At 43.3% G+C, this 26,726-nt stretch overlaps 2 protein-coding genes across 7 annotated transcripts; both read right to left on the minus strand.

Moving 5' to 3' along the window:
• Positions 1–70: 70 nt before the first annotated feature.
• On the minus strand, positions 71–24,099 carry LOC6729209 (endoplasmic reticulum aminopeptidase 2). Of its 5 annotated transcripts, none has more exons than XM_016174890.3 (12): positions 23,797–24,099; positions 20,577–21,058; positions 8,739–8,879; positions 6,230–6,370; positions 6,022–6,104; positions 5,715–5,923; positions 5,418–5,598; positions 4,000–5,359; positions 3,803–3,945; positions 3,343–3,735; positions 2,914–3,285; positions 71–2,856 (listed from the first exon to the last, which is right to left on the minus strand). In XM_016174890.3, the coding sequence occupies exons 2-12, from the start codon at positions 20,728–20,730 to the stop codon at positions 2,704–2,706; spliced, it is 3,330 nt and encodes a 1,109-aa protein (XP_016035864.1). In that variant the 5' UTR covers positions 20,731–21,058; positions 23,797–24,099; the 3' UTR covers positions 71–2,703. The 5 variants fall into 5 exon arrangements, with proteins under 5 accessions (XP_016035864.1, XP_016035861.1, XP_016035862.1 ...); XM_016174887.3 differs by having other exon boundaries at positions 6,230–6,418; XM_016174888.2 differs by lacking the exons at positions 20,577–21,058; positions 23,797–24,099 and adding exons at positions 9,307–9,574; positions 11,849–12,211 and having other exon boundaries at positions 6,230–6,418.
• A 536-nt stretch (positions 24,100–24,635) lies between these two features.
• LOC6729211 (uncharacterized protein CG4449) lies at positions 24,636–26,696 on the minus strand. 2 transcript variants are annotated; one of them, XM_002104496.2, is made up of 7 exons: positions 26,339–26,696; positions 25,793–26,271; positions 25,608–25,730; positions 25,438–25,544; positions 25,205–25,383; positions 24,923–25,145; positions 24,636–24,864 (listed from the first exon to the last, which is right to left on the minus strand). In XM_002104496.2, exons 1-7 carry the CDS (start codon positions 26,394–26,396, stop codon positions 24,774–24,776), a joined length of 1,260 nt encoding a protein of 419 aa, XP_002104532.1. In that variant the 5' UTR covers positions 26,397–26,696; the 3' UTR covers positions 24,636–24,773. The 2 variants fall into 2 exon arrangements, with proteins under 2 accessions (XP_002104532.1, XP_016035865.1); XM_016174886.1 differs by having other exon boundaries at positions 25,787–26,271.
• Between the last annotated feature and the right edge of the window lie 30 nt (positions 26,697–26,726).

Raw genomic sequence — 26,726 nt, forward strand, 5'->3', positions numbered from 1 at the left:
TTACAACCTTTACTGTTTCCCGGACCACACGCATAGAACCACGAACAACTGAAATTATATTACCATGATATTTACAGATTAGTTATCGTTTTTATTAATATTCCCATTTGACTTAAACTACATTATGTAAATATATATATTTATATATAGATGTGTATATATCATTAGCGTACAATTAGGTTTACGTCTTTAGAGTTGCTCTGCCTGCTTTCCATTGCATTCTAGATACACTTTGTATTTGCCATACGCGAAATTTTATATAAAATCTAATAGACAATGCATAATTACTAAATTTTTATAAACTGATGCCGATTGCCAAAAAATTTCTTCTAATAAAATTAACTAGAATTGATATTTGATCCTTGAATCTCGAAAAGGCCATTCTTCAACTCCAGGACAAAGCGGGAGTAGGAGTTCGGAACGGGTTGAGGATAGGTTGTGTGTTTGTTTTTAGAAAACTTAATGGAACCCAAATGTGATAAGTCAATCAAAGCTGTGGACGGATATGCATTGTACAATGCACTTAGACGATGAATGGGCTAAGAATTAAACAAAATACATGTTGTAACCAAAAACCATAATATTTTTAGTCCGTTGATCCGAATAACTTTCTTAATCTTCCCGAATTTTTGTTTTTTTCTTCTTCTGGGCTTTGAGTTTCTCTGTTATAATGTGTTCTTTTTGTATTATCTCTATTTCGGCTTGTTATTTAGTTGCTTGTTTGGCTTATACATTTTTCAAAAATCCGTAAAATCGCTCCAAAACTTGTTTTTGTGTTTTCTCTGTGATCTAACTTTGTCGCTAATAAAGTTTTTTTTTGGTTTCATTTTGTGTTTATCTCTCCCTCTCCCTCTCTATCTCTCTCTTTCTCTCTCTCTTATCTCTCTGACTGTGTTTCGACAGTTTTAAATTTAAATCGGGGTATCTGAGCGATTGACTTCGAGTATCAGTGAGTTAGTCTTAGTGTGTCTTAGCCAAGCAAATCAAACTATTCCTCCCAAAACGAAATCAAAGATCTCATATGGCCTAATGCAAATACACATTTTCGAATTAGCATAGTCAAATGCGTTTGAAGGTTTAACTTTGAATCTGCTTAACCCTTTCCATCGGTTGATATATCAATTGGATTTCAAAAGTTAGGTTCTCTCTGACTGAATAATGTTGCCCCTCGAAAACTGCCCCATCTACGCTCATGTCGCCCACTAAGCTAATCTAGTCGCATGGCACTTTCTTATCGCGGCTGGCTCGAATGGCACAACTAATACATGTTCCTATGGTTTATAATGACAGAACCGGCGTGCCATGGGACCGAAGTTTTAAGTTGACGGATTCCCTCGGTTTGCACAAACACCTCGGGCTTTATTATCTGGCTATCTTTGGGGCTGGCGTTCCGAACACCAATCAAATGATAAGCGGCGATATGGTAAAATAGTAAATTAGATGGTATGTCTTTAGTAAGACACTAGTCGGAACGTTGTAATCTGATACACAGTTTAAGTGACCATAGGCGAGTGCGTAAATAAAAAGTGTTGAACATGTCTTGTATTCTAGCAAACTACAGCATGTATGCCATGTATGTACATATGGGATGTCTATTTTTTAATTCGTATCTCGATTTCCTAAGTTATCTGCCTGCCTGACCTTAGACCACACTAGAGCTTGAAAGACGAGAACTTTACATTCATGATTTAGTTCATGGCACCATACTGATATTTTGACCAGTTAATTACTATGGCAGCCATACGATATCGTTAACAGATTTTAAGCTAATTATGCTAGCGATTCATATTACGGATGTTCTTTTTATTCGCAGAACGTATCTTTCTGATTAAAACTTGTTTTAAACTGATTTGGATTTGAAATTCATGTATTATTTCAAGTTATAATTATTACTAGCATTTCAAGAAAATATATTTCATGTACCTTCAACATACATAATAATTACATTGATTGGAAGCTAACACTGATTTTAAAAATACATTTAGAAATCAAAAGATATTTAAAACTTGGTCATGGTTATTTCCTTTTTGGTTTTGGTCAGGCAGCATAGGGTATATATGGATACCTAAGTACATTATCTTTGGGCAAAAGGAAGATTTCTGTGATATTTTTTCGATGCGCACATACACGGACACACACACGAGCGCAATGCTCACTAAAGCTAATATACATATGCTATACAGTACTAGAATGCATTCATAAGCGATTTAGTTTATCGATTCTTGGGGATCCATTTGTTAGGCTTTAGTTTTTATGAAAAAATATGTTGTTCTTTGTTCTTCGCTTACAATCTACAATTATCCATTGCTCTAAATATGTTTGGTTTTGTTTGGTTTGTAAAATATACATACATATACAATATACATATATAGATATATCCTTATGTTCAGTTGTAGATATACACGTTCGTATGTGCTAGAAAAGGTTTTCTCCACTTGGATAGATATACACATATATAAGAGCTGCTTGATCATAGCAATCGTATTTTACAGTTGAGTGGGCTAACTTTAAGTACTAAAATCATAGTTTAGCTACAGAGAAAATCAAGGAGATCAATGATATGGTAAAGAGTACATAGATCCATTGTGTTAGTTAACTCGGCGAAATCAAAGCTCACTTAAGATTCGTGTCTGAGAGAGGAACATAATTACAAATGAGTGTGAAGAGAGAACTGCGACTGTGACCTCCGTGTCCCCATCTCCTCTATCGGTGCGAGTGCAGGTTGCCCTCCACCCACTTGTAGAGCGACGTCTGTGACCGGGCCACCCACTCCACGTTGGAGGCCACGCTGCTCAAGGTCATATTCAGCACAGACATCCCATGACCCCGACCAAATCGATGGACCAGCGATTTGAGCTGAAAAGGAAATTGAAGTTATTAGAATAAGTTTTCAGATTATATATCTATGATTACCTCATCGTAATCGAACTTAGTGGCCCCGTACTGGGTGATGGCCGATATGACCTTGGCGAAGCTGATTGTTCCAGGGCCCAGACGCTTCTCCAGCTCGAACCACTTGGCTTGGAGGAAGCGACAGGCCATGGCTCCGCCCGTCGGCGTTCCTGCAATGGCCTTGAGCACCTGCACCACCTCTTCGGTGGGCAGCATTGTAACGTGGGATAACAGGCGATTCTGCAGCCAAGCATCCTTGGTTCTGCCCAAGGCTCGGAGCAACTGCATCCGCTCTACGAAGGTCTCTGATGTTCGCTGCAGGTTAACAAAACGTTCCCAGCAATGCTGCCAATAAATATATTCGCCCGATAGAATGGAGCCCGTGTAAACCACCTAGTTTTTCAATATTTTAAGTATTATTAATAACAATTGGTGTGTGGCATAACTAACCTCTCTAAGATTTGGTGGAATGGCGGTGCCATTGTAGTATAGATACTGATTTAGCATGTTCTTCGCCTTGGTGATGCTGTCGATATCTTCCCACAGAACCGATGCCAAAAGCACTTCGGGACGCAGTAACCTGGTGGCCACATCGCCGTCATCCGACCAGCCGACCTTCTCCATCACCGTGGATATCTTCATCTTGATGAACTCGCTAAGCATAAGGAAGCACTCCGAGTACTTAAGGATGCGTCGCCACTTTTCCAAATGCCTCAATGCTAAGGCCATTGGACCGTAGTGCGTCTCACTAGGCAGATATTGAATCATGTTCATGGTGATCTCACAGGGCAGCAGATTTGCATGACAGAGTGTGAAGGCATCCGACAACATTCCCAGGCGATCCTGAAATAGAAAGGTGTCACTTCGTTATTGTTTGTTTGTTTCCACTTAAGGGTTTTTGGCAACTTACCTCGCTGGTGAAGCGGTTGGGATTTGCGGCCAACTCCTCGATTAGACTTGCCCAGTTATCATCATTGTAGACCACTCGGTAATACCCATTTTGTATTGCATTCACTTTGATCCATTTTACGTTCTCCGGCACATTGAAGGTTACTGAAGAATGATTGAATGTATATCTTGAATTTATATAGAAGTATTTGAACTCACCATCCACATTCTGCATCCAGAGGGTTTCGCTGACATTGTTGATATCTGTCACATAGGTGACTGGGAAGATCCACTTCATGTGCGGCGCCACCTTATGCTTGCTACCCTGTGTTGTGGGTGCCACTGTGCTGGGCATATCGGTGGCATTCAGCGTAGTTTTATTGTAGTTATTCCCGTCGTAGGAGTCGTCATGGATGGCCAGAAATTCCGCTGGTCGAAAAGGTCTCTGCGAGATGGAAATGCTGTTGCCCATTTTGGTGACCGTGAGAAGGGGAAAGCCCGGCTGGTGCGTCCACAGTGTCATCATGTCCTTGATATTCTTCGAACCGTTGGCTTTCTTCGTGCATATGGTCCACAGATCAGTGGGTTCAGCAGTCCTAAATCGATTCACCTTAAGGAACGAGCCCAAGCAGCCCCTGAATCGATCCTCACCGATTGCCGTGTGCAACATGGAGAATATGGCCGCTGTCTTTTGAACAAAGAACTCCTCATTGTTGCCATCGTGACTGGTGCCGTTCATGATGCTATCCCATCCTTGGATGGCATCGATATCCAACGCAGCAGTGGCCATCTTCAAGAGGTACATTTCTCTCAAGGGCCACGTTTCCTGGAGGGGAGCCAATGCGTGGATGCCCAAATACTGGATTAATCCCTCCCACAACCAGACATCCTTGAGCACCTTGCGCGAAGTGATTCCTCCAAAGAATTGCCTAACCATTGCCTCGGCAATTCGTAGGGCACTAAACTGATATTGCTCGGAGGTTATGGAGCTTGGATCCGTTAAGAACGAGGTTTTCAAAGTGACCAATCCCAGCGAGGAGATCATATTACGATCGAGGGAAGGCAAAGCCACAAAGTCCACTTTCGTGAGGGGATAACTGATATCTAACCAGGTCTGCAAATACTCCAGAACGTCTCTTGAAGTATGCAGAATGAATGATGATCGAATCAACAGATCCCTGGGTGCATAGAAGGTGTACGACGGAGCTCTCTTGATCGAAGATCCCGTGGACTGTGAAAGTGATGTTAGATTCGTTGGCTTTCCGTTCCCATTGAGATTAACTGGCCAAGCTGTCGTCGTCGTGGGTTGGACCACTGTCAGGTTTTGGCGTGGCGTCAGGTTGACATTCAATGAATGCGTCAGGGCAGTGATGTTTCGTACCGGCGGGTTTTTGCCCTTAAGCTGAGTATAATTGTTTAGCTGGGCGGACTTTTTGCCACCCACTCCGGAACCCGGTGGCGCTGGTGTCGTGGGTATATATGCCGCTGAGGGCTGCAGGGATTCGCGCTGGAAGTCACTAACCACCCAGGCCACCGCATCGGCCGGCAGTGGCGGAGTCTCTATGAAGTCATCGCGGAGCTGTGGAGGGCATATAATTAAATATCTTTCGGTTAAGCACGTTTCGATTCGTACGCACCAATCCTGTGCCCATGTAGAAGCCCACATCCTCGGTGGTGTGCACTATGGAGTTGGACAGGCCGATGTGAAAACGATCTCGAAACACGGAGATCCGGAAAGGTGCTCGAACGTGCGGCTCATCGAAGCAGGGAAATGCTCTTCTTGCACCATTCGGTCGGAAAACTGTGGCAGCTAATAATCTGGAATAGAGTAAATACATGAGTCAAATATATTCATTCATATTAAATAAATTTAAGTAAGTTGCTAGTTTTGGCTATTATTTTATAGAATGTAGCATTCACTGGGGACTTCTTACCTTTCAACGCCATTGGAGCTCTCGTACTGGTCCACATAGAAGCCCTCTGGCTCCGGATTGAGTTTGGAGTACCAGCGAAGGTTGAGGGTGTAATTGGACTTCTTTTTGAGTCTCTCCTTCACCTCGATGTAGAGCTGCTGCCGGGGCGGAAACTCCAGCACCTTAACAATCTTGAGGGCGTAACCTTTGGGACCCGGGGTCACGATGGCCTGCAATCGAAACGGGAATGCAATCAATGGACGCACTCGAGCCAGACGCTAATTGGCTTGATTTGCAATCCACCGGAACAGATCCGGTAATGACTTACCTTCTCGGTGACGTTGAGGTCCTGGATGTGCAGCACAATGAAGTTGGTCTCCTTCTCCACATGCAAATCGATGGTGACTTGGCCTGGCCAGACGAAAATATAAAAGTGGAAAGTATACGAATTAAATGTCAGACAATTCAATTATAATTTCATCATTGAGCGAAATGAACATAATGATTGTGCAGCACTTTTTCGAGTGTGTACCCACCTTTGACGTCCAGTGTCGTCAGATTGGGATGGATGGTGACCATGTACCGCAGCGGTCGCGCACTGGTGGGCAGCATCTTCTCCAGCCAGGGAAAGGGCTCTCCGTTGGTGGCAATCGGATTGAAGGGCTGCGTGTTGTTCTCTTCATCCGTTTCGTAACCGGACACCGTTTTCGATCCGCAGGAGCAGTCTGCAAGGATAGTCAAGGTGCGTAATCAGTATCGGTTGCGTATCAGGGCTCGTTACTCTTCTTATTCGCGGACGACTCTTTCGGGGATTCGCAGCTAAGTTCGTTAAAGCAAATTGCATTATACACAATCAACAGAGAGAGAGAGTTAAGGGGTATATCATCTAAGACGGGTTGGGGGGTTAGCATAAAGAAAATCTAGCAGTAAATCGGTTTAATAATTGGATTCGGTTCAAGTCATTAGCACATCTAGTGGGGTGAACGGAACTCAAATGGGGTGGGTCACAAATGAGATTTCTTTCTAGCTGAATGTCGCGATTAATCGAATGATGTCATATCAATAGCTATGGAAGTGATGGAAGATCTAACAATCACATTTCATAAGCCATTAGGAGTAAAACTCAAAAATCTACAACATTATCAACTGTAATGTTTGTTAAGTAGAATAGTTCATAAAAGTTCATATAACCAACAGAGAAACCAAAAATTATAAGATAAGCCCAAAAATATTTAGTCTACTTATATAAAGTTTTCTGTGTGTAAAGATAGTACTTGTGGATAGTACATGTCCTTCAAAAAAGTAGTATCAGTGCAATATCTCGACGCTTTTCTATTTTAAAGTATATAACTCAATCATCGGAATGACGAAAACCTAATGATCTGTGATATTTCGTATTTACAATGGACACTAAAATTGAAACAATCTAACCCTTCTTCCACAATCGAAATAAAACCCCTAAAAAATCTAACATCTAGATATAGAAAAGAATAAAAATGATAAAAGAGAAAAGGATAAGTAAGAAACAACGGATGATCAATGACATCAACATGCCGAAGGATTATATAGAGTGTCATTGCTATTTACCAGTTCAGAAGTATTCAGGTTTGGCATAATTGTTACTCACATTTTAACCAATCAATCAAACAAGCATTTAAGAGAAATATTTCATATTTTTTCAAAGATTCATATATATAATAAACATTTGGTGTCAAAAGTCGAAGGCAAACGGAAACGAAAATGGGAAACAAACAAACGGATGATTAGGAAATCAAATAGATATATTAATGGATATATATATACTGTATAGAAGGGTCGCGTGGCAAATGTGTAAAGCTGGTCAAATAGTCTAATTGGATCGGCGGAAGCAGAAGTTAAAGCTACACGGTGGAAAATGTTGATTGATATTCGACCTCGCGGAGGGGAAAATTAACTTTCCACCAGACATGTGTCCGTCCGTCCGCATTTCCCTCCCCAATCCGCAAACACGCTTTCGTGCGGCTTGTTGCCCCTTTCCCTTGACAGTTAATGCAATTATCCCCCAATGCATTTAGCCCCATTAAGTATGCAACAGAAACTTCCAGCGAGCATGTGAGTGTTTGCACTTTGCATAATTCCGCTATTCAATATGGCCAGGCGGCACATAGAATATCAGGTCGAGGCCTATGGATCCATTGGGGACAACGGGGTGGGTTCAGGTGCTGCAGTTGCATCTATTTATACGCGAAATGCGGCTGATTCCCTTACGGCACCACTTAATATGGTTAAGAGCATATTACTCGGCTCTAAATGGATTGCTTGGCCCACGTGGTTTATGACCCGCTTCGAACGCCGCCGGTCAAGGAATTCAATTACCATTTATACGGATTTATTGGGCAACAACTTTGAACCTTGAGGCGGCTTTAGTCATAGATGATACTTGGCTGGGTCCGAGAATGGGCTACATTATTCATGATTCCCTTGGACATGTTGATTTATGACTCAATCGTATGTGCACCCATTCTATTTGAAACGAGTCTGTTTGAGGTAACTGCCCCCCATCAATACTTTCTCTTTAAAGGTCCTTTTGAAGTTTTGTACTGCTAAGGGATTCTTTTATGCTGTATGTGGCTGATTACTTGATCCATTTAAGTATTTTTCATTAAAGCAAGTATTAACCCTTATTCTTAAGCAAACTTAAATATATTACTCTATTGTTCCATTCACGTCAAACTGAATGCCTCTCTTACAAAATCCCATTTTTAAAGCTGTCATATTTCGGGGAACCCTTTTTCCGTCCCGTCCAATTGACTACATATCCTGTCGCCCCCAATAAAGGAATAATCAAGTAACAACAACAAGAACAACAAACACAAAGGGTGACCCCAAGCCACTCGATGTTTTCTGTTTGTGTGGGCGAAAACGAAAAACGAACGAGGTGAACATGGTCGAAAAAAGTCTCGTGAAAAGGAAGTAAAAATGAAAAGAACGTAACGGTGTGAGAATGGCGCCGCCTTTGGGGCACGGAACTGGTGGCATGGGTCATGGGGCACGGGGCAAACCTACCGTTCTGCGGTCCAGCGTAGGCGATGATGATGGCCGTCAGCAGCAGCGAGCCGAGCACGATTCCGGCCACAAGTAGAGCCCGGCGCTGTGAGCAGACGGCCACTCCGGTGCGCGTCTGCCGTCCGCCGCTCGATTCGCCACCTGTCGAAATGAAACGGATGGAGAACGGGCAAAATGTAATTAAACTCCGCATAAAAGTCATAGTGGGGCTGTGCAAATATTTCATCTGGATGGGTTGCATTGCAATTGCCACTGGAGTTGAGTGCAGCTCCACAAAAATAACACAAAATAAGGGTCAGTTTACGAAGAAAAAAATGACAGACTCAAGATTGAGTGCTTGGTTTTCGCATGAGAAAGCCACAAAGTGCAGGGTTAACAATTATAATAAAAGGTATTTAAAAATACCTTCCCTCATTTCTAGTAACACATAATTATCATATCTTGTTTTATAACCACACAATTTGATTTATGCAAATCATCCTTTTTACTTGGCTCATAAGTATGAACATACTAAAACATCTTAATAGTATTTGGAAAATCCTTGCCGCATCCTTGACATCCAACTTACCGGATAGAAAGGCACAGTCATCGAGGTCCGGATCATTTGTCATCTCGATGCGCTCGCGACGCCAAATCTTCGAGCCTCTCTGACCACCGCCGACGACCGAAATCTTAACGGGGCCGGTGTCTCTGTGTCTTCCGGCCAATACGTACGCTTGCTAACCCGTGGCCGTAAACGAATTGGATTTCGAAATCGCAATTGAAACCGCAGCGAACCGTTTGAATCACACACTTGAAAATCTGGTACACCGCAAATAATTGACGGCTTATTTGCTCTAAAAAGGGGAAATCACAATCACTTTATGGCCAATACAGGTCGAACCCTTTTGCCAGAACCCCCATTCATTTTTTCTGGTCACGTGCTCTTCATAGTTTATTCACCACGAATGGCCGAAATCGGTTTTGGATTTCTTCGAATACGGATTTTTATGTGTTCACCCCTTTACCAATAAATTCACTGCCAAAAAGTTGATAATCAAGCGACCGAAAATAATAAATACTTTTTTAATATTAAGGTATTAAGTGTTTTAATAGAACCGTGAACAGAACGATGAATATTTTATGAGAAAGTGTACTTTTATGCTGATGGAATTTTCATTTTGCACCCTTTAGCTACTAAATCGACTGCCAAAAATGAGACGCCTTCGACGAGTTGATAATCGGGCGACCAGAAATATACATACATAATTTATGCAGATAGCACTTTCGTTTGGCTTTTCCTCAGCCGGCTTTTCCTTTGCCAACCCCATGCCCAAACCAAAGTTGGCCGAAAGCCAGACGCTGACGCCCTTCCGGTTCCGTCTAGTCAGACTACGGCTGTCCGCCCCCGTCCGTAATTCCATGTCCATGGCTATGGGTCCCTTTTCTGAGAGTCTGCACTTCTCGCATTCAAGCTCACTGTTTTCAATGTCGCATTGAATTAGTGAAAAGCGCTTTCAACGCCCGAAAATCAACCCCCCAAAAAATATGCTTTCGTCTCTTTTTCTCAGCTTATCTCCGTCTCTCTCTTCTTCGGTGCAGCCGGCTTTTGTGAGGATGCTGTATATTTGTATATAATGTCTAATGTCCGCGCTTCTGTCTGCCATTGAGGAGCTCTTGAATCTGAAGTTGGCCGCCTGTAGCATCATTCAGGCATAATTTGTGGCTACGGTCTGTTAGGCGTAGCAACGGTAATTTTGGACAAACCCGAAACGAATTTGAAGGACTTGCCCCATGGGTAAGATTTGGTTAAAGCCAACACCTTTAAGGTTTCTGTTTTGCAGGGTTATTACCTTATTGGGGAAACTAAATTCCATCGATATATAAGCTGACATTAATATTAATATATTTCAGTATCACTTTAGTACACTTTCAGCACCTAAAATAATTTCGTTTAATAAAAAAAAAAAGAACCTAAAAAACCCACCCCTGAGGTAGACTATAGATTTCACATTCTTAATGCATCAAATCACGTATACGTAGATTTCCTATTAGTGTCGTAGAAATGGAAATCGTTAAATCTGCCATAAAAAGTTATGACATGTATACTTGTTTCTCGCAAGCATAGTAGTCAAATAACACAGACAAAACTCTGGACATAAAAGTTATATTCACGGGTGTCAACAACATTTGCTAACTATTCAATTCCCGTCAGCCAGTTGTAGTTGCCCAAATTGGTCTTTAATGAGGTTTCGCATTCTGTTTGCTTTTGGCTTTCCTCTTTGTTTAATGTCAATGTCAAAACGAGGCCTAATCCTAATTTCCAAGTAGAACGAATGCGATTGTTGTGCCTGCCGCTTTGTTTGTCTTCGTGACTGCACCTATGTAACTACTCTCTCCTCTCCCTCCTTCACTACTCAATTGTGTATTCCACATTCCACGCAAGAAACGTGTTAATGCATATATCACAATTCCATTTCATTTTTGTTTAACGCGGCCGCCATTTGGCATTTGTTTACATTCCCATTTGCTCAGCGAATATAAAGAAAAAATAAAAAAAAAAACGGAAGAATTCGGGTAGGAGAGTGGGAGAGCATAATGGGAGTAAGAGAGCGAGAGCTTGGAAGTGAGAGTGGAGAGTGTGAGTGAGTGGCTGGAGCGCTCTCACTGGAACCTGTGTTTTGAAATGAAATGTCAAAATGCAAAGCTCAACAGCGCGAATTTCCTTTCCTTGTGCGCGTGTATAAGTGAATTTCCTGTTTTGTCTTATGCGGCGATTTTCTTCTTCTCTTTCGCTCCAATCTGCGCGTATATATGTCAATAGTGCGCTTTCCAGCTGTCCCCGCTCTCCTTTTCTTCACCACCCCGCTCACACCTATTCCCCTTTTTTTCGCACTTTTTCGCCTTCAGCTGCTCCCTTTTTCCCTTTTTTCGCTTTGTTGCCACTTGACTGAATTGCGGTTCTCAGCTGCAGTTGCATTTTACTTGGCGACAGAGCATAACGGTTCATTATTTCATTCCAGTTAGCTAATTAATGAAAAATCTAGGGCTTGTTGCTGTTTCTTTTTCTTTTTTTCGAAGTGGGTTCTGGTCAAAAAGGTCAATTTAAAGATCAATAAAGAAGTGCATACACTAATTACTCGGAGCTTTGACTTGAAATTGAACACTTTAATTGGCTGCGTTTTTTATATAGAGCCACCAATTGATTTCCTTCACTACACTTTCTTGCTGTTTTATATATGTATATATATATTTTTTGGCAATTTCAGCTTTCTTTCACAGACACGCACAGCGGGAGAGGGAGGTGGGGGTTATGGGGGCAGCACGCGACGCATTCGCTTGCGTATATGTGTGTATGAGTGTGTATGGGACTTTAGCCAACACCGAATTCCTAGTGTCCTTTCTTTTTTGCGAACGCCGCTTTTTGTCACGCGCTTTTTGTTGCGTTTGAGTGCGCGTACATTTTCCAACTGGATGCTGCCGCAGCGAAACGGCGTGCAGCAACCCTGCGAGATGGGAGGTGGCAACCCCGAGAGAGTCCTGCGCATGTCCACCCGCTCTTTATTTGCTCTCTCGCTCCCTCTCTGCGTATGAGCTTTGCTCACCTGCAAAAGTGAAAATGAAATTTCTTTGGAGAGCCCTTGTGTTTGATGTTACACCAACCCCACCCCGCCCTCTATAACCACCCACTGATTGGATTTTTGTTTTGATACAACCAAAAACAAATACAAGGAGAAAAGCTAAGGACATTCTAAATACCCTACAAATAAATAGTTTTGGTTAAATGGTCAAGGGTTTAAAAAGGATAAATCACAAATGGGTTTGTTTTGAATAGAATGGGGACAAACTTTTCAAAACTATAATTTCGAATTAAAGGATTTAATCCCTAAAACTATTTCCACGATTTCAGCATACCCTTGAACTCCACTAGTGCCGGGTACAAAAAGAAAAGCTTATGGTGAAGTGTTGCCAGGCGAATCAATAGCGCAGCAACCCTTAAAAGACCCCTGCAACACCCCCTCAATTCGCCCACATGCAATCATTTGTTGTTGTTCTTGTTGTACCACTCCATGTTGTGTTGGTTATCATGTGTTGGCCAAATAGTTCCAATCTGGCAGGGGCTCATCATTAGATGTTCCTGCTTAAGGGATGAGTTTCCTTACTTATTACCGTCTTCGTACGAAACGGAATTATAATTATTTCGTTGACGTGTTAGAGAATTTGTCATAAAAATCATTAGAATTTACCATCAGGGGGTGCGATTTTTATGATTAAAATTTCGTCTTTTTCCCGATCCGCGTTCCATTTGGGATTTACGATGCCCTGATGATGTGCGGTATTGCCTACTTTTAGGTCGACATGGCAACCGGGCGAAACAATCAACAAATGGAGCACAAAGCCGAAACGTAAATGGTAATTCGCTTTTGGAAGTTTGCCGGCAAATGAAATCTCATTTTTCCCTTTTTCGCCTCTTTGTTCCGGCAATGCGACGAAAGTTTTTTTTTTTTTTTTTTTTTTTTTTTTTTTTTTTTGTGGGGGGGATACAAATACACATATTCGTACAAAGAAAACGAAACACACCACCGGTTCGCGGTGACTTGCCGGAAAAATTGGGGATGCTCCTCGTGAACTCATCCCTTCCATTTTCTTAGCAGTTTTCCCAATTTCCCAAACCAGTGACTTCGAAGCTGGGGCAACGCGGTCTGAACTCAATAAATTCGCCGTCACGTTAGTGTAAAGTTTTCCCTTCGCGGCTTGTCGACCGAATTGAGCTGAATCGTGTTCATTAGGCGGTGCCACGCCTCGTCGAACGCCCTCTTTTTGGTTGAATATGCAGGAAAAAACTTTCCATTCGATTATAACGAAGATAAATACTCTTGAAAATAGATTTTTGCTTCAATATAAAGTATTACTCCTGCTGATCTTTTATAAGTGGACTTACTATTTTTTTAAACTTAGGACTAAGCGTAGGATATAACTAGTATACCCTTAAGCAGTGTAAGGCTTCAAAAGTGCAACCGTTGCAGAATTGGACTTCTTTGCGACGAAAAGTCGCTGCACCCATTGCCCGAGCGTTCGGTTCGATTCTCCTGCTTTCCCTTTTCAACTCTGACCCTCGCAGAGCAACACCCCATGCTAACTGAGTTAGTCAACACCATATCCCCCCGCTCATTGTGCCCATTGAGTATTTGCTGTCGCATGCAAATTTACTGGCCGCACTTGTGACTTGTCATGTGCTACACAATCACCACCCACCCATCTGCACCCACCACATACACGACACACAGACATACATACAGACGGGCACATATTGATCCCATTGAGCATCTGGAGGAAGTGCCCCCGCTTGGGTTCCTAACTGGTTGAAGATGGCCACAAGTGTTCGCCAGACTGTCGATTGGGGGATTGGGCAAGGGAAAATGGGGGTCATTGCAGTACGGATCGAAATGCGGTGGTTAAATAATCGCTGTTTATGAAGCAATCAATAAATTTAAGCTGCTACTGCCACTGCGGCAGAGCAAACACTTGGCCAAGAGTCGGTGGAGGGTTGCTCTTGTAATCGATGCTTGTAATTGCGTTATTTAGGTCTTGTTGACTTCGAGTAGGGAAATCAAAGTATTAATAATCGTATGCAATGCTGCACAGATGGAGATTAATTCCAGTTATTAATGTCTGAACTTTCAATATTAAGGCATAAATACACCGCAGAAAGTAAAAACCACGGATTTTAGCTAAACATTTAAATATATATTTATATATTTTATTTTGATGACACATTCATTTGGCTTGAGGGCAAAACCCTGAAAGCATATACATCTTATCAATGTCACCCAATTTTAAATTATTAGTTGACCTCCCTATCAACCATAGAGAGGTCCACATGGTGACCTCGACTATCAGTTAGCCGGAATGCCTTTAAATGAAACGCTCCAGCAGCCGGCTCCATTAGTTCTCGGCGGAAGATGGTGCGATCGAAAGCAACTAAGTGGATAACGTCCCTGGTGATTTTGGCCATCGCGGAAGCAGGATGGGCGGCTCCTTCCACACTATCGACAACAGATCCCAATGATGAGATCATGAACCGACTGCTGGGCTTTATGGACAATACGGTGGATCCCTGCCAAGACTTTCAGAACTATGCCGGTGGAAAGTACGTCGAGAAGTGCGTCGATGACAACTACAGAGAGTTGCTGGGCGAGATTCAGCACAAGGTGGTCGATCGATACCTCTCCATCTTTGAACTGCTTAGCGCTCAGCTTCTTTTCGACCGGGACAGCGTGGAGGCCAAGGTGCTGCAATTTTACCAGACCTGTCGCACGGCCACCAACGAATCGCGTTCCGAAAGGCACTACCTGGAGCTGGTAGAGCCAGTGTTCACCGAGCCGCAGTTCTGGACATCCTTAGCCTGGCCAAAAAGTCAGTTCCAATGGATGCTGACCCTGGCACGTCTGCGACGCTTTGGTTACGATAACCTGCTGGTCAAGATGAACGTAAACTTGGATTCTTTTGACAGCAGCAAATACATGGTAACGATAGACAGACCAACATTCGACTATGCCACCGACAGGCTGAAGAACACCGTCAGCACCAAGAGGCTGTTGATTCGATTGGGTGTACCCCGTGAGCGAGCCATGTCTCTGGCCAAGAGAATCAAGCGCTTGGAGCTGGCGGTAAGGAAGTTGGCCGAAGTGGAGGACGAGCCCAACGATGACCTGACCCTGCACGCGTTGGAGAGACAGAACGGACTTCCATGGCAGCAGTACCTCGGCATGGTTTTCGGTCGCACCTTTCCCGTAAACTTCGTGGTGCAAATTCATAATGTTGACTACTTTGTGGAGCTTAAGAATCTATTGGAATCGTACGATTCCTCGGAGATTGATATCTACATGATGGCCAAGTTTGCCCGCTTCATGAAGGACACACTGAAAAGCGAGGAGGATAACGAAGCTCGTGATTGTGTCAAGGATGTGCGCGCCTACATGGATTTCGGCACCGATTTCCTTTACGAGAGCAAGTACCCTACAAACCTTGATGCAGAAGTCCAGGATCTTTTCAGTGCGGTTCGAGGTGCACTACTGGACAGGATCGACGCGAACAGATTGAAACTGAGCCCAAGGCAGGGCGCTCTGGTCAAGGAAAAAATCCAGGGCATGAAGCTCATTTTGGGAAACAAGCCCCAAAATCAAAATCATCGCACCTTTGTGAGCAACTTCTACAGAGACTTGCAGTTGGCCAAGGATCAGGACTTCGCAGCTGCCCAGCTGAAGGTTTTGGAAGTCCGCACTCGTCGTAACTTAGAGCTGTTGAACCAGCCACCGGCCAAGGGTGATGCTTACTACTTCCTGGAGGACACCTTGACTACCTCCTCTCCGGAGCCATTTTACGTGGGAAGGGAAAACATTATTGTGCTGCCCACTGACATTCTGCAGAGCCCCTTCTTTGTGCCACAAGGTCACGATGTCTTCAAAGTGAGCTTACTGGGATTCATGATCGCCCAGCAGATGATGGCGGCACTGCTGCCCGAGGCACTGGCCTACGATGTCGATGGAAATCCGAACCCAAATCTCTTCAACATCGATGATAACAACAATTATGTTCTGGCCCTAAACTGCCTTAATAAAAACGCCACGGACTATCTGAACGTGCGAGTCGTGGATGTGACAGCCCTTCAACTGGCCTATGAAGCCTACTTCGGAATGGACTCCAAGTTCAGTCAGTTGCAACCCAGCTTCACCAGGATGCCCCTACAGCAACTATTCTTCCTAAACTACGCCCAGTATCTGATTGGAGGTGAGGAGTACGTCGCCTTCGGAGAGATGGATACGGATAAGGTTCGTCTCCATCAAGCGCTTGCCAATTCGCGGGGCTTTGGACAGGCCTTTAGCTGCCCCCAATCTTCCGGGGGATTGAATCCCATAATCAAATGCGATGTCTGGTAATCTTAATCCTCAAATAAATGATTTAATCGAACTGCGTTTAAAATATGAAAGCATTCAGCACTAGCTAATGAATTTGCTATGTTTTGGGGTCATTGTCCCCGTCGAGGATGCGGTTCCTATCGAAGCAAATCCGACTTCCGATTCCAAAGACAGCGACAGCGAAGGGGTCCGGCTGGGGTTATTTGCGCACTCAATTTGAGCCATTTGCTATGATTTAATTAATTGGCAGACCGTGTTCGAGGACCACTTGCAGACTCATTGCTGGCGCAAATAATGCAAATCGAAAGAGTTGGGCCCAAGTGCTCGATAAGTGGGTCTTGGGATTGGCATGTGGGGTTACCGCTGCCATCGATTTCAATGGCATTGGGTTCAACTGAAGCGGATCAAACACGCTGGCGAACTAATTGTGCAGAATGGAGAGAAACTCAGCGCAGCTAGCACACATGGAATACTCTTTTCTGAAGGATATTTTCTATTTCTTTCAAGTTAGCTTTAAGTTCTCCAGTAATGCAGACACGCACTTTCCCCATTTCCATTCCATTGCATTATATAAGTGTCAGAACCTAAAGTTGCAACTGTGATATGTTGCATGAAGTTCCCTCTAGGATGGAAACTGCAAGTCCTCGCTGCTTGATGCCCTCGCTGGGCAGGACTATATATAGAAACCCTTCTGGGCAAGGGTATGCTATATAGCACAAATGCAACCAAATGCACGCGGCTTGGCAGGACTTCAAGTGCCTCAACAAGTACGAGTTGGTTGTGTTGCAAAGGGGGACCGCGGGCAATATTTTCCATTTCCATTTAATTACGCGCCCAGTGGGCGGTGGGTAAACGGCTGAAGTGGGTGGTCGGTTCAAAATGCTGGAGGAGCAGGAGGAGGGAAGGAGGTAGATGGATCTGGTTGCTTGTGTCCTTTGTAGTTGCATTTAATTGTGTTTCGCCTGCGCCATTTCGCTACAATAAATTGTTGCTCGCCCGGACGTTTTGACGGGTTGACTTGGCCCGCTCGCTTGTCAGTTACTCATTTTCCATTTGCCAGTCGCACTTCTCATCCGCTCCATCTTTCCTTTTGAGGCCCACATCCTGTGCGCCCGCTAGTCGCTTCCACTTTTCTGGTTGAGTTTGAAGTTGCCTGACCCAAAAACACATTTCATTTCTATGTATCCTTTACTTTCACTCACCCACAAACATATGGGCAAGGGGTGGGGGGGTGGCGGATGGTGATGCAGAAACTCGGTTGCCATACTTTGGCATGCAGCGCAAGGCTCTTGCCGCTTCAATTGTTTCTTGTGGACCCATTTTATCTCGCTGATGCAGTCCAGGATAGGCAGGATTTCTTTATTTGAGTCAAGCCTCGGCACAAGTGCTCGTGTGTGCGTGTGTGTGAGGGTGTGTGTGTTTGAGCCCATTCAGCCTGCAATCAACACAACGCATCCTGCAATTATCAACATCAGCCGCCTACGTCGAGGTGCCACCATTAACCCTTTGACGCGCGTCAGTCTCAAATGCATTAAGTCGCTTGGGGTTAAAAGGTTCTCAGGCTTCAGGAAGTAATAAATTTCTCGAGCTTGTAGATAGAAGTATTGCCTATGGCACTTTCCCTTGCTTATATTGAAATATTACACACTAACTTATTCTGAAAATATCCCAAATACAAAAATCGTTGGGATTACATGCCCCTGATGGCGCCAGGAGGTTAAGCTGGCTTCCCTTAAAGTAAACACCGCTGCAGCTGCCGTGAGTCAAGTGGTTACTCCACTTTATGCATCCTTAATTGCTCGACTGGCTGCTGGGACACGAGCACACGTCCACGTCCTGTTCCCGTGACACTGATTTGAAAGTGACGATGCGGAGGGAATGCATGGGAAGGAATACTTGTCACCCAAGTAGCTTAGTTCTTATTTATGCAATAAATTACTAATTAGTTACTTGCTGTGCCTTGAGCAGCGATTAAACAAAGGATAATGAGAAGTCCTGCTCTAAACTTAAGTTTCCTATAACTTCCTATTTAATGTCGCTAATTCTTCTATTTTATAGTTGTACACAGAGAACTGCAAGGGTGGCACTTTTTTACCACTCGACTCACACCCTACAATTTTGTGTGCGGGTGCTACCCGCCACGCACATCGCGGGTACTTACAAACACACAGTATAAATCTGAACATGTAGACAAGACACCCCGTTGTGCGCGCACCCGAATCAATACGGTGCTCCGCGTCGCGGGTGCCGATCACACACTGCCTAAAAAGGGATGAGTGAGAAAAACACTTGTGGGTATACCGTTAAACACATGGGTGTTTCCAAAAATACTCGGGTGTTTCCAAAAATACTCGAGTGGTCTCGTAGGTAATCGAGTCACAGACAAGATGCGTAACTCCATGCGTTTTACACTCCATACGTTTACACACTATTCTTTCGGCGTGGCTCTAGACTTTGTCGAATACTTTGTAAAATGCCCTTCATCTTATTATTATATATTATTATTATTATTATTATTAATTATATATATTATATAATATTTTATTATATTATATATTATTAATATAATATATATATATATATATATTATATTATATATTATTATATATTATATATATTAATAACGTTATTATTATTTAAATATAGATTATAGTAAAAATAATAGTACATAATGTCACAAAATTCATTTCAAAAATTACTTTATATAAGAATATTTGTCATTAGAGTATTCAGGTAGCGACGTGTGAAAAATAAATAACGGAATGATTCGAAACGGGTGGCACCCTTTGAGTCCATCAAAGACGTGAGCACGAAATTTTTCTTGGGTATTCCCTTTTACCCTTCATTTCTTATACCCGTCACGCTTCCTCCCATACAAATTTTAGGCGTACAAAAAATGACCAGAGAACTGCAGCCCGCATACAAAAAATGACGTGCGGACGATCGTTGACTGTGCGTCCACTCACCCAAACGGCTCTTGCGCAGCAGGCCTCGGGTGGTTTTTTTACTCGTAACAAAAACACAACGTCGGTAAAACACTCGAGTATTTTGTGTTGCCGCAAGTAGGGTGTCAAAAAAAACGGGGTGCCTAGAGTACCGAGTGTTTATCGGGTGGACGTAGAGTGCGAGTGGCGGGCTGCAGTTCTCTGGTTGTACAGAACATTGTGAAAAATTATAGCATACTTTTTTGGATTCAACATCAACTGAGTAAAACTTTCTTTATCTTTTAAATATCGCTTTTAAAGATAAGTTAAGAGTATTTTCATATCCCTATCAATTCCTTGCCCGAATTCAGAATTGATTTCGCAGACAAATCCTGTATTGAAATCCCATTACCACAATCAATGGCCCCAAGGGATTACTGCTCCCGCCATTGCCAAACTCCGGACGAGCGTAAAATTCTAGAAAATCGGCGACAGCTTAAGGAGCACTCGGAAACATTTGCGGCGCCTACCCTCCGCCAATCCGTCTGTCTCTCCGTTCGGAGCAGCCCGCCGGATCCGGTGGACATCTGTCAGGGCGGAAAATTCCGCAAAACTTGACTGCCGGCGGAAAGGAAATGCAAAAACATGTTGAAAATGGGTGGGGGGACAGGCCGGGCCAGTAACGAGGGTTGGATGCTGCCGCTGACATTCATTTACTTTGCCTTGGGCCAAAGAGGCGTATGAGTAACGGCCGCAAGACGTGGCATTTTTAATGCTTTTGTTTTGCATTCGGCGTAATTAAGAAAACAACTTGATGCATAAATCCCAGAGGAGCGAATGGGTACGCCAAAATTGGCAGGCAGGCGGTGTTTAAATTGCGTGAAGCGTCGGATTATGCACAAGTGCAATTATGCACTTTTGTTTTCACCACCGCCCTTTGATTATTTATGATGCTCTAGGCAATTGCAAATGCAACACACCTGCTGCTCGAGGGAGACTTTTGCAAGGATACTCACCAAAAGTGACGCCATTCGTCTGCTTCTCCTTGTCCTTGTCCTTATCCTTGTCGCACTTTTCGCCGCCCAACGGCTCCAGCTCGATGCCATCCGTGGTGGCCACTTTGTAATCGCGCTTCGACATATTGCCACAGCAGAAGCCACAACATAACATTCGGCCAATTTTGTAGGCTTGTGGTTTAAGTGGCGCCGTCTTGGATTCCTTTGCCTCAGGGCACGAACCGGTTAAATGGTTATTAATTTATGGAGGGGCAGAAGGAACGGGAGGATGGGTCCGGGCTTGGGGCACTAACTCCTTCAGTTTCTTCGCTAGCGATATGTTTATCCAAAAAGTGGTCGGTACAAAAGGTCCTTTGAGTGTAAACGGGTATGTAGAAGACTAGAAAGGTCGGTGAGTAAAGTTGATTGTTGTGTTTGATTATTCGTATTTATTCGTTCTAAAATTGGTCCAGTTCCTGGTGTTAATGTCCTTCTGTAATTTACTAAGAAGAACGTCAAATTATTCAATATATGTATTTAAAATGATAGAAGAGAATGAAGAAAGCTATCTATGTCAAGCAAACAATACAATGTAAGTAGTTTTTGGAGTATGCCAGACAAAAGAAACCATCAGTCCCAGTTTCAGAAGATCTATTTGCAGACTCCACTTGGCTGCGCAAAAATTAATAAGAAATAGCTTGAAACATATATATTTGAAATGTTTCCAGCATTTACAATTCTTCGACTTATTGTTAGACTGCAACTTCCGGTGTTGGCCAGAATAAAAAAAAACTTAAGGCCCATAAAGTGGGGCAGATGGCGGAGCAGTTGGAGCCTGCAACTGATGTCGCCACTTGTGGGCGGGTGTCGCTGCCAGGACATTGTTGTGCCAGTCAAACAAAACGAAACTTTAATAAAAGCCCTCGCACTCCGGCACTCCCCCGGCTGCACTCCAGTGTCCTTTGTGGCCCAGCAAAAAGGAGTAATAGAAGAAAAAGGCGAGCTGCAACAATGACAATGTCGTGGGCTAAAAAGCATTCGATAGCCGGAGGGCCACGAATGCAAATGCACATCAAATGTGAACAGTGGCCCAGTGGTGGGCGGTGGGCGGTGGGCGGGGCATGGTTGCCTAGTCGACAGTAATTGCAAGAGGCATCCACCGGCACGGAGCAGCCAAAGGAGCCGCCCGGTCAGGGACTTCCCATCGCTTTCTTTTAGCGAGGAAATATCGAAGAGGTGCGCCGCAGCAGTTCAATGCACGAATACACTGAGAAAAATGCTATGGCACTTAAAGTCAAATTTATTTGAAAATATCAATTGCAATGGATTTCGCTTGATTATAATTTGTAGGTGTTAAAAACTAGTCTTGTCTAATTTATTCGCATTTTAGTATTTTAAGTAACAATATATGATTCAGTTTTAGAAAAATTCCCTTCAAACATTGATATAACTTTCTAAATTTATTATTACCTATTTTCCCCAAGTGCAGCTTACTTTTAAGAGGTCTGAGGATTAGGACCCAGCACTAGACCCAGTTAAATCGAGCAGGGAATACGCGGATGCGAATGCGGATCCGGAGACCGAGTGATGGCCACTCCATTTGATGGGGCGGCACTTGAAACAAACAACTTGGTAAAATACACAACGTAATAAAGAACTATAGGAGGGGCGAGCGGGGAACTGGTAACTGCGACCTGGTAAACGGATACCGGGAACTCGGAACTGGACGGGCCATAAACCTTTCAGCCATTTGAAGCACTTGCAACCAGCGCTGGCCACAAAACGCTCCTGCCATTAGCAAATCCTCCATTCCGGGGGCTGGTCCGACTCAAAAAATAAGCATGGCGCAACAAAGTAAAGCACAAAGGATGAAAAACAAAAGGCAAAAAAGCCGAAATGAATAGAGCAAACAAAGAAATACATATGTAAGCCGAAGTCAAGTAAGGTTACGCACTTTCTATACCCTAATTCTGAATTTTAAGGGGAAAACAGTGAATGAATGCGATTTATCATTAGGTATTCAGTCTGAAAGTTGATGATTTGAATTTAACACAATTGATTGATTAATTGTACTATTAATTTAAAAAACATCTCCAAAGTGTACCAAAGTACCCCGCAATTGATAGGGTATAACCGGAAAGGGGAAAGTTTGCTTGGTGGCCTGGCCATAAAGTGGTCGGGATTAATGGCAAAATGGCGTCAGTTTGTTTTGTGATTTCTCTTTTTTGCGCTTGTTGCGCCCGTTGCATACAAAGCAGCCAAAAAATAAAGGAGCGGCCAGGACATACTGTGTACATAGCCGGGCCAAAAGGACACGCTGCAGCCAAAAATAGCCAACTGTGCGTGTGTGTGTGTGTGTAATGTTGCGCATACGACACGTGTGCAAAGTGTGCCCCAATGTGTCGTTTGTTACGTTTTACGTTACTTCCGGTCTGTCGCACGGTGCTAAATATAAATAAAAATGGCCAAGCGAATTTTTTATGACAGTACACCATCCCATATCCTCCACCTCACCAATGCCCAACAGCCACCTTTTTACGCAGCTGCATTTGTGCAGCTTTTGTGCAAAGCTTTTAGGTGAATCTGGCATTATTAATTTCGACCATATGCAAGGCAAATTGAAGGTCATTCGGCTGGGTGGACGCTGCGAGTGGGTGGCGCACAGTCGATTGCCGACTAAAGCAATCAGTGCCGAATCGAGAGCCCTCCGAGTCCCATTTGAAGCCAGTAACAGGCAGCGTCCACAGTCACAGCTCGGTCCCAAGGCCATTAGGCTGGGCGGTTCTCTGAGGGGTGGCAGTACGCACGCTGGACGGTGGACGGTGGAGCGTTTTTGCAGGTGTCACGTTTTATTTTTAGCACCAGGCCATACGAACTGGTGTACCTATGTGAGGAGTGTGCGATCTTCTAGCTCATAAGCAGGACATTGCTTCAATATTTAATGCCCACAATCAGGCTGAATAATTGATGGACACATGTAGAGCCGGAAGGAGTTGGCTGCTTCATGTGTACTGTTGGTTTTTGTGTCTGGCGCACGGCAATTAACTTGTTTAAGCCACAAGGTAAACATGACAAACACATTTGTCAGAGTCAGTCGTCACTGTCAATGCCAGCGGTTTGATGGATAGATGGATGGCTGGATGTTTGGATATCCTGGCTGGAGTGAGCAAATGCCTCCGAGGACTCGGGTTGTCTCACAAAGCGGCAATGCAAACAACACGAGTCGGAGGATGTGTTTTACCTAGAGCTGATGATTTAAGCCACGAGTATCCTTCCGTTTTTAGGCGCCAAATAGAGAAGCACTGTTGGTAACCACATATAATATATATGCACGAGTTGGTTGTACGTTTCACTTGATATTCACTGCATTCGTTACAAAAACACACAACGAGCGTCGGAATCGGGGTTAAACAAATTGGAAAACAAACGGAGTTCAATAACAATGAGTTTCATGCGATTGAAAACTACTTTTTTGTTTTCTTTGTTTTACAGAAAAAGCGCGAATTAAATGTTGCGTCCATCAAGCACGAAGGATAAACTCTTTCTGATTGAAAAGTAAGCGAAATGAGGAAATTCCCTTCAGCTGGCGAGAGCTTTTCCCGCCAGAGCTTTCCTCTCTCAGTTGCTCTCAGTTGAGAGAGATTATTATCCTGGTGTGTCAGAATTTTTGCAGTGAAATTCCAAGGAAAGCCGCACAACGATAAGGAACAGAGAGCAACGAGAGCGCGAGAGAGCGAGCAAAGCCGGTGGAAGGAGGCAACTACTGAACCCACCCCAAACCATCCCCCTCAGCAGCATCCGCTCTCCTCCTGTCAATATAAACAACCATTTGGGATCTGTTTCCAGCTCTGTGTGAGTGCGCTATATGCTAGATAAACAAAATATTAGGGGTGTATAATGAATGCTTGAGGGTTTTTGGAAGTTGCCCGCTGCTCCACTTGGTGACAAATTGCTAAATTCTAGTCGAAGTGCGAATACGCTTGTGTTGTTTTTGAATGCAATGTAATGGAATTTTGTGACTGCAATGTAGCAGAACAAATAATATATTCCAAAAATCATCCCAAGTAAAACAAATAAAAGTACAAAGAAAATTTGAAACATTCAATCATACATTCGATAATAAAATAAATCTTGCACAGCAATTAACTAATCGTAAACAAAACATTAATATAATTTTTTTCAAATATTTTTGGCTTAATAGATAGGTTTGCTCAAAATTTAAGCCTTTATTTTAAGATCTATAACTTCGTTGCCCTCCATATCCTGGTTATTGGGCGTATCATTCGGATCCAGCACGTCACCGTCAAAACTGAAAGAAACTCAAATTCAGTGGATTGTCTCTACTTTTCCCAGCTTATAGTACTTACAACAATTTAATGGATCGGGGATCACAGTTCAACTCTTCAGCACACTTAATAAATAGGATTTTAAAATTATCGGTTTTCTTCATGGGTATCACCAAAGGATACTTCCATTTATCCGCCTGGACTTTAACTTGAAACTTCTTAGGTTTCCGGCAAAGAGCTTCTGGATTGTAGTCATTCTTGGCAGCCACGTGGTTATTATTCTGGCTCTTTGTTAGATGGCCAGCTGTTGAATAGGTGTGTAATTTGCAAATAAAAATATATTTCTAAATAGAGAACACCTACTGAGCGTATGAAATGATTTGAGACCAATGCTGTGCGGCGTATCCTCCGGTCCAACGAAGTTATAGTACATATCCACCGTTATATCATTCTCATCTAACCCATTGCGTGATGCTAACTCCTTGAACAGATGCTTAAACTTTTGGTGCTGCCGCAATTTATAAATCTGGATCTCGCCAAGCCTGCATGAAAATGTTATATTAATCACGAAAAAAGAAAAATATATTATAACTTACCACGACAAAGCTACTTCTATTGTGGGATTATCGTTATCAAAAATATTTTCTTCCTCTACGACAGGAGGAGCCTCTTCTTCACCCTCGTCTTCAGAGTCTAGATTAAACTATGAAGAAATAAGTATATTATTAGCCTTATTGAATAGTACAACTATTTTCTAGGGACTTACAAAGCCCTCCACTCGGGGAGCCACCGCAGATACCATATCAATACTGTCCACCACTTTGGAACGCGCTGCAACTTCGGCCACTGTCTGCCGTCTGCTAGTGTGGTCCTTGTTCTGATATAAGTGCTAAGAATATGAAGAGATTAGAAAATACTATTCTCTATTCGAAATATTAAACTTAAACCCACAATGCTTGGCAATGAGGCCTCCACCGAAACAGAGTTGTTGGTTGTAGTTGTCAGCGATGTTCTCTTCTTTTTGCCGCGCTTCTTAGGTTTCACCTGTGTGGGCACCTCCACAGTCGCTGAAACAGGTGGTGGTGATGGTGGCGCAATTTTTGTCTTATTTAACGATGACCGTGTGCGTCTGGCCACGGGACCAAGTTCATTTTCTTTGGCGTCCTTCTCCACATTTTTCTTTTCCATCTCCAGTATCAACAGGGATACCGGTGATAGGGAGCGCTCTTTCCTCGCATCCTTTTCTGGCTCCCCAGCCTGTTTTGGGGGCGAAGCATCCTCCTGACTTTTCGGTGGATTTTCCCGCGTCGCTGCAGGGTTCTTTCGTTTGCCAGTTTTAGTTGATTTCTTGGGGAGGTCTTCAATGAAATCGTAGTCCACCTCCTTGGAGAAGGAATCATTGCCAAGATTGTAAGATTCCTTGGGCAAAGCTGACAAAGGAAACGGCAGAAGGAAAGGTATGAGGAAAGTCTTGGATTTCTTCAGTTTAAAGCAAACCTATTTCGGGTATCCGCTTGCGAGCAGCACTGAATATATCGCAGTCGTCGTCGGACATCGTGGGCAATCAATAATAGTCAGTAATAAACAAATAACGGCGCCAAACAATAATCACAAACACAAAACCAAAGAGACGCCTTAAGAAACAGCGGTCGCAAGTAAAATCGATATCCGATAACTATTGTGGCCAGGGTAGCCACACGACACAAGACCACGATCAAAGCATATGCTGGTGGTCAAACGTAATTAACAAGATTTTTGATTTTATTTTAAGTTTTTATAGATGATTTGGACATGTTTATTATTTGTATTATCACGGTTGAATTATTATTAATATTATTCTAGTGTCTTTGGTAAAAGCCTACTGTGACGTAGGGCAACTCTGGCC

Source organism: Drosophila simulans, chromosome 3R (genome assembly GCF_016746395.2).
Source record: "Drosophila simulans strain w501 chromosome 3R, Prin_Dsim_3.1, whole genome shotgun sequence".
NCBI lineage: Eukaryota > Metazoa > Arthropoda > Insecta > Diptera > Drosophilidae > Drosophila > Drosophila simulans.